General features: G+C 30.7%; 1 protein-coding gene across 3 annotated transcripts in view; it reads left to right on the top strand.

Moving 5' to 3' along the window:
* Positions 1–1490: 1490 nt before the first annotated feature.
* Positions 1491–18020, top strand: part of LOC139496175 (intermembrane lipid transfer protein VPS13A-like) — a 141533-nt gene continuing 125003 nt past the window's right edge. For all 3 annotated transcript variants that reach the window (XM_071284643.1, XM_071284644.1, XM_071284642.1), the window contains exons 1-5: positions 1491–1758; positions 10690–10733; positions 11379–11421; positions 15601–15696; positions 17056–17157. In XM_071284643.1, the coding sequence (XP_071140744.1) occupies positions 1659–1758; positions 10690–10733; positions 11379–11421; positions 15601–15696; positions 17056–17157 (385 nt within the window). In that variant the 5' untranslated portion in view covers positions 1491–1658. The remainder of the gene's footprint in view (positions 1759–10689; positions 10734–11378; positions 11422–15600; positions 15697–17055; positions 17158–18020) is intronic.

Below are 18020 nucleotides of genomic sequence, written 5' to 3'. Positions count from 1 at the left end.
GTTGCAATCCTCCAAAATTTTATTTAACTTATTAACCGGTAACGAACAGAGTTTTGTTAACAGATAATGTCTGCCGTTATTTTTTGAAATAGAAATTAGGTCCGAAATATTGGTATGATTGGCCCGAAATTTTCTTTGATTGCGATTTGTTCTACGACCGTGAGAACGTTTTTTACGAACAGTTTTAGAAACTATATCCAAAATGTTAACGGAATTGGTTCTAGATATATTACCAATTCCCATGATATTATCATTTAGACCGAGAGGGTAAACTGTCTGTAATTTTTTAATCCAATTTAATTCAATTATTTTCCGTGATCGTACAAACTATGAATGCGATTCACCAGGCTGCTTATTTATAACTTCTAAAGGTTGAACTGCTAAATATTTAAAAGGATGGTTGTGCTTCTTAAGGTGTTGGTAAATGATACTTTTGAATTTATTGGGTCTTTTAAAACGATACAGATGTTCTTAAGTGCGTTTAGATAAATATCGTCCAGTTTCTCCTACGTACTGAATACCACACCCCGGTTTGTTTCATGTGAGTAAATAAATAATACTGTTTGTTTTTCAAGTTATATCAGTTTCAAAATTTAAAGAAAATACACTACTAAACTACCTCAAAGAAGAACAGGCATTTAACGAGATAACTCTTATCCAGTACCATGCCGGGGGTTAAGACCTACAAAAAGAAGGAATTATACCAAACTCAACCTGCGCCTTCAACAACTGAAAGATCAACTGCAGAATGGTGATATTACTGTATTTCAGTTTGCAGAACTGCCTCCTATTTGTTACATTTGGACTAGATTTCTTTTATGATATTTTGTGCTGTGTATGATTATGCTTTAATGGTATACTTGTGTATTATGTATGCTTTGTTGTTGAACCTTCTACAATATGTGTGCTTTATATTATCAATTGTGTTCTAAAATGCTTCATTGAAACCAATTATGATACATTAATGAAGAAATGAGTAGTACTAGTGCTTGATATCTGATATTATATGACTTTATATTATATTCTATGTTTGCTGCTATTTCATATTAATATGTGCAAAATAAAATATTTAATAATCATTTTATCTTCTTTTTTTTCATATTTTACAATAAAAATTGGTAGTTACCTGTAATTACCTACTTCACACTATAAAAACAGATTAATCACAATCAAAACAATCCCCGATTGTCCCACAATCAAACTTCCCAATTGTCCCACAAACATCTTCCCGATTGTCCCGCAAAATTGTGGTTATATCTACCAGAGACATATATATATTTTATAATATGTCTCTGTGTGTACCTTATTAGATATCTATTCTATATAAATACTACAACTGTAGTCTCAGTAAATAAAAAATATTATTTTCGATTTATTAATACTAATTTTCCTGTGTGGTACCCCTTATCATGCGCTGAATTTAAACTGTTACCGTAAAAGTTTCATCTTTAACGCAACTAGGCAAATTAAGTAAAAGTAATAAGTCACTGTAAACTGGTTTACATATTTCAGGTGGTTATTTTCGCTAAATCAACACTATAAAAATAACATCCGGTTACCAGTGGTCAATGGCGTAGGAAGACGAAAGTGATTTTGCAGACAATATTTGGAATGCATTTCGTTATTTAGTGGATTGTTTGTGTCACGCATAGATCAAAATGGTTTTCGAGTCACTAGTTGTTGACCTCATCAACAAGTACCTTGGCGATTATGTTGAGAATTTGGACAGATCCCAGCTGAAGTTGGGTATTTGGGGAGGTAAGAAAACCGGTGTTGACGATATGCATGACTGCATCATCCTGATGCTGAGGAAGATGCAGACCATGACAGTCAAATATTCGTTTAAAAAGTGATAAATAAATTTTTGGTGTTAGTAACAGTGCAGCCAGAACTTTATTACCAATTCATTTGTTACGTTATTTACTAATAATGGCAATATGCATACATTGTAGCATAAAGTCTATAAAGTCTAAGAAATAAAAAAAAATCTTGATAAATAGCATTGATACATACTACATAGACACACAATTGCAATGACTTTAACACAGATATTTTGACGATTTTTTGGGAAAATGAATCATCAGCCATTTGAAGAAAACCAGATAGTAACTTTGAGTTTCATATATATATTTGGCACTGGCTACGGTTACATGGAAATGTAACAATAATAATGAAATTATTGTTACATTGGTGACTAATTGACGGAAAACAGGGTTGGCTAAGGATCTGATTAATTAAGAATGTAACAATATTATATGAGTATACGGTTCCATTGGGTTATTGTTCCATATTAATGCACTTCAATGTACGCTAGATTTATTAAACTTGAACCTTATATAGTTTTGATGCTTAATTTTTTTCAACAATAAGAACAAAATAACGATCACTTAATATCTGGAATCTGTAATATAAGAAAGCACTGATTCCACCAGTTTCAACATGTCGGCAAATGTTAACATCACTGAATTGCCTTTAAAATATAATATAAACATCGCAAGAGTAAAAATATGTTTTCATATGAATCATGACATACATTGAAAGTTTCTTTAACTTCAAAAAGGGATAGTGCAAAAGGGAATTGTACAGTATGCAATACAGACGTGCACATTTCTGCACCACTCGTTTCTGATGAATGCTTAGAGTTGTTTCATCAAAATGCGTCGGACTAAAACATGCTTCCATAAACAACATACAGGATTTGTAGAAAATGACATTGTAAATAAAAAAAAATTAAAAGTTTATGCATTATTGCAAAATTCATATAAAAGTTTTCAAGTTTTATTTTGAATAAATATAACAATAACACAATGTAACCGTACAAGACTCAATTATTATTGTTACACTGGTAATTAATCTGTTCCTTACCAAGCACTGCATTCCAGCAATAAGTCTCCAATGTAACAATAATTATTTTATTATTGTTACATTTCCATGTAGCCATTGCCAGTGCCTTCATATTTATATTTAAATTTTTTTTTAATTGGAAATAAACTCAACTGTTTATCAAAAATCTTGGTGGCTGACATCTTGTTTCTATTTTCTTAGTGATATTTATATACATTCATATATTTCCATACCAATTGAATTATACATTTTATAATGAAGAAAATGAAAATAAAAGTTAATGAGTTTTCTAAAAAGTACACACCCTCAAATCCAATATTTGTTCCCCCTGTAGCTTAATTTGCTGATATCTGCCTATATATTTTGGTTATAAGTTAACACAACAGATTTAGGAAACCTACATGTACCAGTCCATTCAAGATTCTAGATTGGGCTATATACAAATTGTCTCCCTTTGAATTTTTTTCTAAATAAATAAAGTTTCTGCATTAAAACTTTTATTTGGTTCATGTAGGCTTAATATAAAAACATAGTTGAACATTTATGTGAAAATTAATAATGGCTTGAATTTTTTTTTCGAGATTGATCTTTTTTTTATACATGATCTGATGATTAAAGTAAAAACAAAAATAATCATTATTCCCTTTTCCATTCTCTACTCTATGCTTAATGCTTAAGGTTGAACTATATTTTGTTTAGGTAAACAGACAGAAAGTCACAGGACAAAAAGTCACAGGACATAAAGTCACAAATTTGATAGGACAAAAAGTCACAGGACAAAAAGTCACAAATAATTTTTTGACAATTGTTGGAATATATCAGGGCTCACGCTACCAGGCGACTTGGGCGAAGAAGTCGCCCTACCGACCGTCACTTCGCTTTCCCCGACCCCCAAAAGCGAAAACAAGTCGCCCTGTTCTTGACGAAAGTCGCTTTCAGTCGCTTCCGAAGTTCCGTCATCGGACATTTTCAATTTTTACCAAGTTGATGAAACATTAATTTTTTACTGATAATTAAAGAAATTCAGACATAAACTATTCATTATATTTAGAAAAGAGGTTGAAGCATTGTCTTCGCAGTGTGTATCAGGTTATTTGATAAAAATACAACTTTTTATCACTTCGTGAATTTTCGCAAATTCCGGTGCTTGTTACTCGAAAACGTACATCAACCTAAATTTCGGCGGCAAAATAAGTTTGTTACTTCATTTAAACGTGATAAAAGTTGCCTCCAGTAAATGTTTAATCCATTTATTGCATTAAAACCGTCATGTTCCTTTCCAAATAACTTGTCAAACATCGTTTTTTTTTGTAAATTTTCTTGCATTCGTCCGCCATTGACTGATTTCTAAACTACGGATCTGAACCGGACCAGCTATGACCGAAATCCGTACTTTTACAATAATTACTACAGACGCACGGATGGAACAGCTGACAGAAGAATATTGATCCCAAAGGCGAAAATTACGCATCCCACACGCATTAAGAGACTTTTGTTTACATCTAATTGATTGGTGTATATAATTCCCTATATTTTTTATGAATGTTTCAAACTATTGATTAAAGTTGCTTAACTCTGAGACTATTATACTAATATCAATATATTATGGCCCAGCTTAATAACTTTTATATTTTTTTTATGAGAAACACTGAATTTCATACACAAGATAATTTTTAATTAAATTGTAATTGATATAATTTCTTTACATTTTTATACGACCGCAAATTTTGAAAAAATGTTCGTCGTATATTGCTATCACGTTGGCGTCAGCGTCGTCGTCGTCGTCGTCGTCGTCGTCGTCGTCGTCGTCGTCCGGCGTCCGAATACTTTTAGTTTTCGCACTCTAACTTTAGTAAAAGTGAATGGAAATCTATGAAATTTTAACACAAGGTTTATGACCACAAAAGGAAGGTTGGTATTGATTTTGGGAGTTTTGGTCCCAACATTTTAGGAATTAGGGGCCAAAAAGGGCCCAAATAAGCATTTTCTTGGTTTTCGCACTATAACTTTAGTTTAAGTTAATAGAAATCTATGAAATTTTGACACAAGGTTTATGACCACAAAAGAACGGTTGGGATTGATTTTGGGAGTTTTGGTCTCAACAGTTTAGGAATTAGGGGCCAAAAAAGGGCCCAAATAAGCATTATTCTTGGTTTTCGCACAATAACATTAGTTTAAGTAAATAGAAATCAATGAAATTTAAACACAATGTTAATGACTACAAAAGGAAGGTTGGTATTGATTTTGGGAGTTTAGGTCCCAACAGTTTAGGAATTAGGGGCCAAAAAGGGACCCAAATAAGCATTTTTCTTGGTTTTCGCACCATAACGTTAGTATAAGTAAATAGAAATCTATGAAATTTAAACACAAGGTTTATGACCATAAAAGAAAGGTTGGGTTTGATTTTGGGAGTTTTGGTCCCAACATAATAAGGGGCCCAAAGGGTCCAAAATTAAACTTTTGTTTGATTTCATCAAAATTGAATAATTGGGGTTCTTTGATATGCTGAATCTAACTGTCATGACTGTGTATGTAGATTCTTAACTTTTGGTCCCGTTTTCAAATTGGTCTACATTAAGGTCCAAAGGGTCCAAAATTAAACTTAGTTTGATTTTGACAAAAAATGAATCAGTTAGGTTCTTTGATATGCTGAATCTAAAAATGTACTTAGATTCTTGATTATTGGCCCAGTTTTCAAGTTGGTCCAAATCGGGGTCCAAAATTAAACTTTGTTTGATTTCATCAAAAATTGAATAAATGGGGTTCTTTGATATACCAAATCTAACTGTGTATGTAGATTCTTCATTTTTGGTCCTGTTTTCAAATTGGTCTACACTAAAGTCCAAAGGGTCCAAAATTAAACTTAGTCTGATTTTAACAAAAATTGAAATCTTGAAGTTCTTTGATATGCTGAATCCAAAAATGTACTTAGATCATTTATTATGGGCCCAGTTTTCAAGTTGGTCCAAATCAGGATCTAAAATTATTATATTAAGTATTGTGCAATAGCAAGTCTTTTCAATTGCACAGTATTGCGCAATGGCAAGAAATATCAATTTTTTTTTTAATTAGAGTTATCTTTCTTTGTCCAGAATAGTAAGCAAGAAATATCTAATTGCAAAATATTGTGCAATAGCAAGATTTTTTTTTAATTGGAGTTATCTTTCTTTGTCCAGAATCAACTTAAATCTTTGTTATATACAATATACAATGTATATTCACTTTTTACTACCAACTGATAAATTAAAATAATCTTTACCATTCAGTGATAACAAGCAGTTTTTTTACATCTTAATATTTTATGGTGTATTTAAATGAGTAGTTATTGTTGCAAACTCCATTAGAAATTTTAATTGAGATTAGTTTTGGAATAAGGGAAAGGGGGATGTGATTAAAAAAATTGGGTTCAATTTTTCTCATTTGAAATTTCATAAATAAAAAAGAAAATTTCTTCAAACATTTTTTTGAGAGGATTAATATTCAACAGCATAGTGAATTGCTCTAAGAGAAACAAAAATTTTAAGTTCATTAGAACACATTCATTCTGTGTCAGAAACCTATGCTGTGTCAACTATTTAATCACAATCCAAATTTAGAGCTGAATCCAGCTTGAATGTTGTGTCCATATTTGCCCTAACCGTTCAGGGTTCAACCTCTGCGGTCGTATAAAGCTACGCCCTGCGGAGCATCTGGTTTAAAATTATTTTTTTTTTAGTGCTAGATATTTAGTTGGAAGTTTCTCACAAGAACCTTAGTAAAACTTAAACAACTTTTAATTTCAAATGTTACTTTAATTGTAATTTTTTACTCATATGAATTGAACAACATAAAAAGAACATTATTTACATATGGCCCTTTATACTATTGTAAAATCCAAACATTGTAGCGCACCAGCGCGAATGAGCACTTCTCTTTCAAATCTCACCACTTCTCCCTATCAGTTTCAAAAAGAGAAGTCACTTCTCCCTACAATTCTGAAGTAGTGTGAGCCCTGTATATAAGAGAAATATCTTGAAATATTTACTTTTTAATACATATATTCATATTAAAGTTAATGGAATTTATCATTTTACTTGAAAAATGAAGATTTATTTTATTTTAATCATGCAAAGGACATATTTCTTGGCACCATGAAGCCATTTGAGTGCCAATCTACTTTGACATTTTGTTTTCTTAACACTTTTTTGATCATCTTTGATATTTTTTTGATAAATTTTGCTTACAAAGTTGGTTAATATAAAATACATCAAGAAAAATACAAAAATGTTTTTGTAAAAATAAGCATTTTTTTATTCAAAGAAAATAATCAGAAAAAATGAATTGTGACTTTTTGTCCTGTGACTTTTTGTCCGTGACTTTTTGTCTGTGACTTTTTGTCCTGTGACTTTCTGTCCTACATTCTTTGTTTAACATAGATAATATACTTTCGAGCAACAGGGTGTTATTCATTTTATTTTAAGATTCTTTCTATTTAACAAGAATGATATTTGATAATATCATGAATATTGATTGAGATTTTACTCTATCATTGAAACAAATATTGTTCGGTTATCTAAGGTGGCCACCCCCACTTTGATTTTATCCTAAACAAGTTTTATCAACGTCTTGTGATGTTATATGTCTACTTAATTATCTATTTGTAAAAAAAGGTAAGTACATACATCTATATTTAGACAAGTTGTTAAATAAGTCACATGGTAATGTTAAGAAACCTTGAACACAGGTTAAAACATAACCTTGTATACATGTAATTTAAATTTTTACAATCCTACCTTAAATTTACAAGGTTTTAATTTTGATAATTATATGTTTACTCCATTCTAGGGAAAGTGGTTTTCTTCACCATTTAGAAAAGAATACACTTATTGTACAATTTATAACTTATAAATTATAATATCACACAAAATGGATTTTAATTGAAATTATCTATAAGAAATTGAAATAGACGAAAAGCTTTAATTTTTTTTATAAGACAATGAAGAGATCTACACAGACCTATACCAGAGACATATATACGTAACGTGTATACATGTCTCTGCCTATACATATGATGATGTAAAATCAACATCAAAGTAACTTTTTTTGGTAAACCACTAGTTTTTGTACCAATATACAACAAATTCAGGATATTATGTAATTCAAAGGAAAGATTTGTAATTATTCATATATAATCATGTGACTTTTCTGTTTCATGTCTGAATGATAATCTTCCATAAAAAAACATGTAATATACAATCTGTGTAAGTGACTAATATAGACAATTACTTTTCACACCAAATTGACAAGTTACACCAACCAAATTCCTTTACTATTTCAGAGTGTTGGAAAAAACTATTTTTGTGTAAAATGTTAGGTTTTTTTTTTATATTTGTGTTCAAGATGATTACTACTTTGACATGCAGCATGTTCATCCTGCTTGTTATGAACAAGTTTTTTTATGATTACAAAAAAAGTGAAAGGCTTTCTTAATATAAAGTCTGAATTTGCCCTTAATTGGGATATTAGATCATACATCCCATTGAAACAAGGTATACAAATCAGTAAACAAATCATTTTAATTATTCTATATTTTATTACCAATTTTTGTTGTTTGGCCTAAAATGACAATTATAAAAACCTTGACATAAAGAATCTTTTAGCAATACATTGCAATATAAGTTCTGGCAAGCCTTTTGATGAGGAACTATAAAAACAACTGCAGTTTGTTTGATGTAAAGAACTTAATCAAGTGGATCTGATTATGACTGGTTGAGGCTCTTTAAGGGGCAATTTATATATTACAACTGGTTGTGTTGACATTGTCTACAAATGTTATGTAATGCTAAGAATTGACAATCAACATTCAAATATATTTTATTTTGTTTTCCCAAGATTTTAGATCTTAAATTAGCAATAAACATGATAAAAATGTTTCAAAAATTCAGTTAATAAACAAGTGTATACTGTAAATTCAGAATTATTTTGTGATGTTTTTATTGTTTCAAAATTTGCAGCAATTAAGCATGTAAAGAGAATATAGAAAATAGAAAAATAAATATTTTAGATTTCGAACATTTGTCGAAAGCATTATTCATGTTATTCAGTTATTATACCCCACGCAACGAAGTTGCGGAGGGTATAATGTTTTTGACCCGTCCGTCCGTCAGTCCGTCCGTCTGTCAGTCCGTCCGTCCGTCCGTCAGTCCGTCAGTCCTGTTTCTTGTCATCGCAACTCCTCTCAAACCACACAACAGAATTTCACGAAACCTTTTCAGATAATAAGGACATACTATGTAGTTGTGCATATCGACGGGAAATTGCGATTCAATTTTTTTTCTAGGAGTTACGCCCCTTTGAACTTATTTACTTTAATGTACTACTGCAACAGTTTGTCATCGCAACTCCTTTCAAACCACACAACAGAATTTCACGAAACCTTTTCAGATAATAAGGACATACTATGTAGTTGTGCATATCGACGGGAAATTGCAATTCAATTTTTTTTCTAGGAGTTACGCCCCTTTGAACTTATTTACTTTAATGTACTACTGCAACAGTTTGTCATCGCAACTCCTCTCAAACCACACAACAGAATTTCACAAAACCTTTTCAGGTAATAAGGACATACTATGTAGTTGTGCATATCGACGGGAAATTGCGATTCAATTTTTTTTCTAGGCGTTACGCCCCTTTGAACTTATTTACTTAATGTACTACTGCAACAGTTTGTCATCGCAACTCCTCTCAAACCACACAACAGAATTTCACGAAATCTTTTTATATGAAAAGGACATATTATGTAGTTGTGCATATCGACGGGAAATTACGATTCAATTTTATTTCTAGGAGTTACGCCCCTTTGAACTTATTTGCTTCAATGTATTACTGCAACAGTTTGTCATCGCAACTCCTCTGAAACTACACAACAGAATTTCATGAAACCTTTTCAGATAATAAGGACATACTATGTAGTTGTGCATATCGACGGGAAATTACGATTCAATTTTATTTCTAGGAGTTACGCCCCTTTGAACTTATTTGCTTCAATGTACTTCTGCAACAGTTTGTCATCTCAACTCCTCTGAAAACACACAACAGAATTTCATGAAATTTTGTAGATAATAAGGACATACTATGTAGATGTGTATATTGACAGGAAATTATTATTCAATATTTTTTCTTATACAATTTTTTTTTCTTATACTTATTTAATTTCTCCAATGACAATGTGGGGACGTGGGGTATGTGAGCGTGCTCACTAAGGTTCTTTAATTTATATAACAACAATGTACAGTCTGCCCCAACACTTTTTATGCCCCACCTACGATAGTAGAGGGGCATTATGTTTTCTGGTCTGTGGCTCCGTTCGTTCGTTCGTTCGTTCGTTCGTCCGTCCGTCCGTCCGTTCGTTCGTCCCGCTTCAGGTTAAAGTTTTTGGTCGAGGTAGTTTTTGATGAAGTTGAAGTCCAATCAAATTGAAACTTAGTATATATGTTCCTTTTTATATGATCTTTCTAATTTTAATGTCAAATTAGAGTTCTGACCCCAATTTCACGGTCCACTGAACATAGAAAATGATAGTGCGAGTGGGGCATCCGTGTACTGGGGACACATTCTTGTTCATATTATCATGATTATACGGAAACTTAATATGACTATATAAAATCTGAAAATTTTCACTAGTCCGATTCTCCGAATCAATATTTACTAGTCTGGGGCATTGGACTAGTGTGTAAAGGTGCAGGCTGCAATTAAACAATCTTCAAACCTTGTACATGCATTATGTATTCTCCTCCTTTATAACATGAAATATTTGCGACTGGACATTAAGGCAGTTTATACACTATACAAATTTTACCATTTCAGGAGATGCAGTGTTACAGAACTTGGATTTGAAGGAAAGTGCATTGGTAAGTTGAATGTTTTAATTTACAATTTGATTGTCTTTGTACATGTTGTAGGCTTAAATGTTACAACTATGGAAATTGTTTTGGTATATTGCAGTAGAAACAATGGCAAGAAGGAAAGCTTGAAATATGTGTCAGAATTGAGTTCAAACATTCAACGAACAATGTTAATCATATAATGCTGGTTCTGTATGTTGAATCCATTATCATGACTGAACTAGGAATGTAACATTTTATTTTGGTTTTTGTTTAAAAATGACAGCATTTCATGATTTGGTCATATTGCTATACATTCTTATATCATTTTATAAAAAAATGAATATTTTGGTGAAAAAGAAATTTAAAATGCTATCTACTTCTCTAATTACATTTATTTAAATGTTTTGTTACAAAGGTTTTCAATACTATAACCATGATAACAAAACTGTTACTTAAGGAAACAATATTGATATTTATCAGGCCTTACTTGACATTACATTTTTGTCAATTTACATGATTTTCTATGGACTATCAAAATTTTATTGAAAAAATAGCTCATAAAATAAGATTTTTTTTTCAAATTGAAAGTCATGATTAAATGACGATGAAAAATAAATTATTTTGATTATTTTAATTCTTATTTCCTAATTCATGGTGATTTTTTTGTAGGATGACTTAGATTTACCAGTAAAAATCAAAGCAGGCCATATAGGTGAGTAGATATAGAATCAAAGCAGTTTCAAAAATGATCCAAGTAAAGATGTTTCTTTAATGTGTTTATAAGTCAATGTAAAATATACTCTGGAAACAGTACAGACAACTTAGGGACGACATTAAAAGATTGATGTATGATAAAAAACTTAAATCAAATAGTTTGGGGGTGGGGGGTCAACATTGCTGCAAGTTTTGTTAATCTAAAATCGATTTTACATATATTCCTATTGGTCAATCAATTTTCCCAAATTAAGTTCAGAGGGGGGGTGTGGGGGTCAGTGAAAAAACTATGTGAATTAAGTTTTTTATCCTTCATTGAACTTTTGATGTCGTCCCTTAAGAACCAGCTGTGGAATAATCTTTGAAATTGGCCAATAAATTTTATTAAGAAATAACTATATATTTTATGGGAAAAGTGTCCCAAAGTTCAACGACTTATTTGACAGGCTTATTCAGGGGTATTCACGGCTCAGTAGTTGTGTAATCAGTGACACGTGCCCTCATTATTTTATAAGAATTAACATGTATCTATCTAAGTTTGATTTCAAATTCTACCAAAATTTAAATCTAAAATGAGAAGCGTATAACGAATATACATCCATCCTGTGTGCAGATACGATGACTATAAGGGGTCCTGAGAGTACTTTGTATGTCCTGAGTGCACTCCGGAGGTCCTGAGCAGTGTTTAGAGTTACCGCTTATTCAGAACTACATTAATACCTTAACTTAAAGGGGCACTAGCTACGAGATCTATAAAAAATCTGAAGTATGATTTTTTTTGTTCAATTATTAATGAAAGTGAAATAGTGAAATAATAACTTGGTTTTATCAGCTAAAATGGTTCAATTTTGTCAAATATAGCTAATAAACATTGATACTGAATTATTTACTTGCAAGTGAAAAACTCGAGCGCATTAAATCCGTATTCATGTGAGCTCCTGTTTAACCCCGTAGAAAGAGATAAAATTTGCATGCATTGCCCATGTATGGTTATTTAAAGTAAAAGAATGTCAACATTGAAAGTGAAACAAAGGTAAATAATTTGATTGACTAATTCGATCCACAAAAAATCTTTCTTATAAAGGTAAAAATCGACAATAAACATTAATTTATAATTTATAAAACAAAATTTAAAAGACCTATAAAAATATAATTGCACGAGTTGCTTAATCTATTTATATCTGTGTTTATGTTTACATCGCTTATATGGTCATAGAAGTTCAACTGGATAGTTAATTAGATGGCGTCTTGGCTAAAATTCTAACGAAACGAAGCTACATCTTATTGAGACCATGTCCTTTAAATTGTTTATTTTATACTTTTGATAGTTTGGAAAAATGTTTTACATTGTTATAAACAATATATTAGAATTTGAGTCAAATCAGTAAACATGAATTTGGCAGCTTGTGCCCCTTTAAAGTTTTTTTTGTTAGTTCAGTTACTGGAAAATCAGAAATTATTGCGTGCATTTATTATTTTGTTTTGTCACTTTAGACTTAAATGCGATTTAATTTTTACAATTTTGAGTAATATCCTGTTTAATTCATATAGAATATTTCAAACACGAGCTCAAATTAACAACTCTGTCGCATTTTTTCGCAAAAATAAAAAGCTCACAATAATTTCTGAATTTACAATAAACATACATCTCTTATGTCAATAGTAATTAGCTTATCAATACACAAGGTAATAATTAACAGGTGTGTTGATTAGGTAAGATAGGTCTGTGTTGATACAGAAATTACAGATCATATTGATATATTATTTTGACTGTTATTGACTGATCAATTTGATTGCCATGTTATTATGTAGACGTTTAGTGTCCTAGCTTGCCCCCAAATAATAGGAAAGATGCTCCATTCTTTCCTCTCTCTCTGCTCCTCTTGTCCTTCATTGTGCACCTCTACAAATTTCTTGTATTCCTAGTTGCCATTTAAAACCATAGGAAGGGAGAATAAATACTTGAAGATGTTTAAATGTAAACAGGTCAACATTTCTTCTACAGGAAAAAAACCCAAACATTTTACAAACCGAAATAATATTAAGGAAGAAATCTAACAAAAAAGCTTCAATTTATCCATCTTTTATTTTTTATCCATAAACTTGACCAAGTTGCCCATTTTCAGACAAGAGCTTGAGATTACCCCCTGACACTTGCTCTACACTGTTAAGCTGAGGCACTTTCAACGAATTCTAGTTAGATGTCTTATTTAACATTACATGATATTAGATATAAATATAAACACCCTTTGGATAGGCTTTTCATTGACCATTGTCATAAGACCCTAATCTTTGTTGATTATCATACTTATTTTCACTACTTTATAGAGATTCATGTGACATCCTTGTTTAGACTGTTTCTTTATTTAGAAAAGGAAATTATATTTTATCAAATAAGTATTTTTAATTTGTTGATAATTCCTTGGTTTAAGTGTTACCTAAGGATACAATCTTTTCTTTAAATACAGGACAGTAAAAGCTCTTAGGAATAAGAAGGACCCATTCTAAACATTGTCTGATGATAATTATTCTCAAATCATGCCAAATTAAACTTTTCTAACTAATTGTGAAATCTTACATTATGATACATCATCATGTAAATAGATTTTGATGAAAGTCAAAACATGCAAAATTACCTAAAACCTAGTAAACAAACGTAATTTTATATACATGTCCAAAGCCATTTTCTTGATTTACCATGTTTACCTTCATCAGGAAATGCTAAGAGCCAAGTATTTTCAGTAAAATATTCAAGTACAAATTTATTCAGCATGTTTTGATAAATCCATGATCTCTCTCTTTAACATGTTTTGATAAATCCCTGATCTCTCTCTTTATTGAAAATATAATTATTGTCATTTTTTTTTCTTCAAATAAATGTACATGCAATTTTACTTTTTCTACAGAAACATGTGGTAATACATATTTCTTCCAAAGGCAATTACTATGATAACACTCAGAATAAATGTAACATATTTTCTGCAATAGTGAATACTAATGTAATTGATGCTTTAATTCACACCTTGATGAATCACATGTGTTCACTGGACCATGAAGGCCATTGGTAATCAATATGTGTTATAATGGAATTAAAAAAATGTTTTGTCATCAATCAATTTTTTAAATGCCATCTGTCAAATCTTACTGAAAAAATATAATTGAAATATATATTGTTTTGTTGATAGGTCAAAATATGAATTTAAGGGGAAACTTATTTAGGTAATGTTTAATTTATGTTCCTAATAGAAAAAGTCATTCATATTTTATTAGGTAAAACATATCTTGTTTTACCTTGACAATTGAACTGAAACCTCCCTCACTAGTTTCTATAAATAAAGGGGCTCAGTAAAGGTAAAAGCTGAGGCATTAATGGATACAATATTTTCTGTTTATGATACTGGAATTAACTGGTACATGAGCATGATCAAGGTCTCGAGATCAAGGGTATTTAAGGAAAATGAAAGGAAAGGGACTGACGTATGGTTTATCTGCTTAAAAATTAATCTTTAATGATCTTGAGACAGAACTTGCCACCCTAACTAACTCTGGGTTTGTAATTATTATGCTGCGTTCTGATGTTCCTCCACCCCATCTATTCATAAAAATGGCTGTCAAATATCAGAACAATCATGGGCACATAAAATGGTTTTAGTACAAATGATTTACTGAAGTTTAATAACTGAAATTTTTAGAGTAAGAACTATATAACACATGTTAAGGGAGTTCATTTCTCAGTTTCAAAATAATTAGCTTTTCAAAACTCTACGTTAATAATATTGATAGGGCATTAATAAAGGAATCAAAAGAGCAAAAAATATATATAGGTCAATGTTCTTGTTTTCAAGATATTAGCCATTGAAATTTTGGCTGGAAAATATTCTCTCTTGTCTTTTGGTAGCTTTATCATTGACAAGTTTAAGTTCTCAAAAACTTTAAAAAAATAATTAAAATTTTTATAAGACTTTTACAGATGGCTTATCATTATACATGTAGAAGATTTATGAAAAGAAAAATGAGGGTCAATGGGCAAATTGTTTTTGAAGGCATTCAAATGGATATAACCAGAGGATTTTGAAAATCTGACAAAAATCCCAAAACATGACAAGAGAACTTCCTTAACCAGCTGTATACAATTATTTGGTATTGAATTTTCAGTTTAAAATCTGATTTCTTTCAGGAAAACTAACATTAAAAATACCATGGAAAAATTTGTACACAGAACCAGTTGTTGCTACAATTGATGGTTTATATGCATTGGCTGTACCTAATGTTGGTAAGTAAGGAGAATTTGAACAATGTTTGTATGCCTTGGATGTATCTTATGTTTGGTAATTAGGGAGAATTTGTTCATGGTCTATATATGTCTTGAGTGTACCTAATGTCTGTAAGTAAGAAGAATTTGTATGTTTATATGCCTTTGCTATACCTTATATTGATATGTAGGGAGAATTTGTACATGGTTTATATGCTTTGGGTGTGCATAATGTTGGTTAAGTAAAAGAATTTGTACATGGGTTTTATGCCTTTGATGTTCCTTATGTCAGAAGGTAGGGAGAATTTGTACATTGTGTATATGCATTGGCTGTACCTTATGTTAATAAGTAAGGAGAATTTGTACATGGTTTATATGCCTTGGGTGTGTATAATGTTGGTAAGTTTAGAGAATTTGTACATAGTTTATATGCCTTGTCTGAACCTGATGGTAGTAAAGCTTTACACCTGTTCAAAAATGATGATCAGGCCATAGTTATTATATTTTTAGTTTTACGAAATTTTTTGTCAAAACCAATGGGTAGGAGGACGAAAAAAAAAAAAAAAAAAAAAACTGCTGCTGCTGATTTTTTTTTTAATACCAACCGTCAATATCAAAATTTTTTTTTTTTTATTTCACCAGGAGATTTTCTACTAGTGTAACAACTATTTTTTTTTTCTTGACAAGGTTTGAATTGAAAATCAATGTGCAACAACTTACTAAATCACCAAGAGCATAAATTTAGATTCTTTCATGCAGTTATGAACTAAAATTTATTTTTTTTTGCATGAAAAACACTGGGTCGGAGGAGAAAAAAACAATAAAAATCAACATTTTTAATTTTATTTTTTTTCCTATTTGGCAAAAATTAGGGTAGGAGGGTTCGTAAAACTAAAAATAAAAAAACTACGGCCTCAGTGTCTTTACATACAGTACCCATTTGAAAGATTTAAACTATATATATCATGTTTACTGTGGATTAATTTATAGGTTGCCAATGATATAGCCCATACCGCATAGTAAGAGCTTTTTTATGGTCCCTGCAATGACAAATGTGACACAATTTCAATTAGAAAACTTAAATTGCCTGATATATGAACAAAACAATAAACGAAAAGACACAAAATATGATATGCAGTAGCAAACGACTCAGGGAGCCACATACAAAAAGTCTTAACTCATCAGACTGATACAAAGTTAAAAAGCCCTAACAGAAGCACAGAAGATACAAAGTACAGATCTGAGAGTACTCTCAACTACTGAATATAAAAAAAAAGAAGATGTGGTATGATTGCGATTGAGAAAGCTGGATAATGAATGCATACTGTATATATATACTTCAGCTTGAAAACAATAAAAAGAGTAATTTTATTTTAATAGCTGTAAAGTACAATGAAGAAAAAGAGGAGAAAGCAAAACAAGAATCTAAACAGAAGAAATTACAACAGATAGAGGATGCCAAGAAACTAGAGGCTGACAAAGGTTCGTCATGTGTACATTTACTGTAAACCAATTTATTTTCGCGTGTACTTTATTTGGTTTTTACCCTTTCACACTTTCACTCATGGGCTATTTGATATCGTGATTTTCTATTTAACTTGATGTAGTTTGATAAGGAAGGATCCAACTTTTACATATTCACGACGATTTATATTCTCATTATTTTTCTACTCGCAAATGTCATGAAAATAAATCGCTCATACTATAAGTTAGTTTACAGTACTGTAATTTTGTTTATGGTGAAAAGTTTGCTTGCATTTGGTATGACTTTTGGTAAGCAACAATTGGAAATGCAAGGCTAAATATAGCAATTTCAGGATTTCATGCTGCATGAAAAAAATCATTTAAAGTTTTAAGTGCAGGTTTTAATTATTGCAAATCCTATCCTGTCTCAATTTTTGCTAATTTAAAATATTGCATAAATTTCTTAATTTACAGTAGGTACCTTTAGATAAATATACCATTTTACTTACTTATGGAGAATGAATGGATTGGCCAATAAAGTATTTGGGAATTTATTACTATAAATTCAGAAATTATTGTAATGTTTTTATTTTTGTGTAAACTGTGACAGGGTTATAAATTTAAAATCGCATTTTGAAATTTTCATATGATTTAAACAGGATTTTTCTAAATATTGTAAAAAAAAATTGCATTTTTAGTCTAAAATGACAAAATCGCAATAATTTTTGATTTACAGTACTTAAATTTTGTATATGATGAAAATTTTGCTTGTATTTATTATTTGTATAGTACAGCAATTGATGAAAAGGCTGCCTTCTAAACTTTAACTGTTACAGTAGGATTTCATTATTGCAAAACCTGTCCTGTCTCAATAAAAACAT

The sequence above is a fragment of the Mytilus edulis genome, chromosome 11 (assembly GCF_963676685.1).
Source record: "Mytilus edulis chromosome 11, xbMytEdul2.2, whole genome shotgun sequence".
NCBI lineage: Eukaryota > Metazoa > Mollusca > Bivalvia > Mytilida > Mytilidae > Mytilus > Mytilus edulis.
This window is presented reverse-complemented; position numbering and strand designations above follow the sequence as displayed.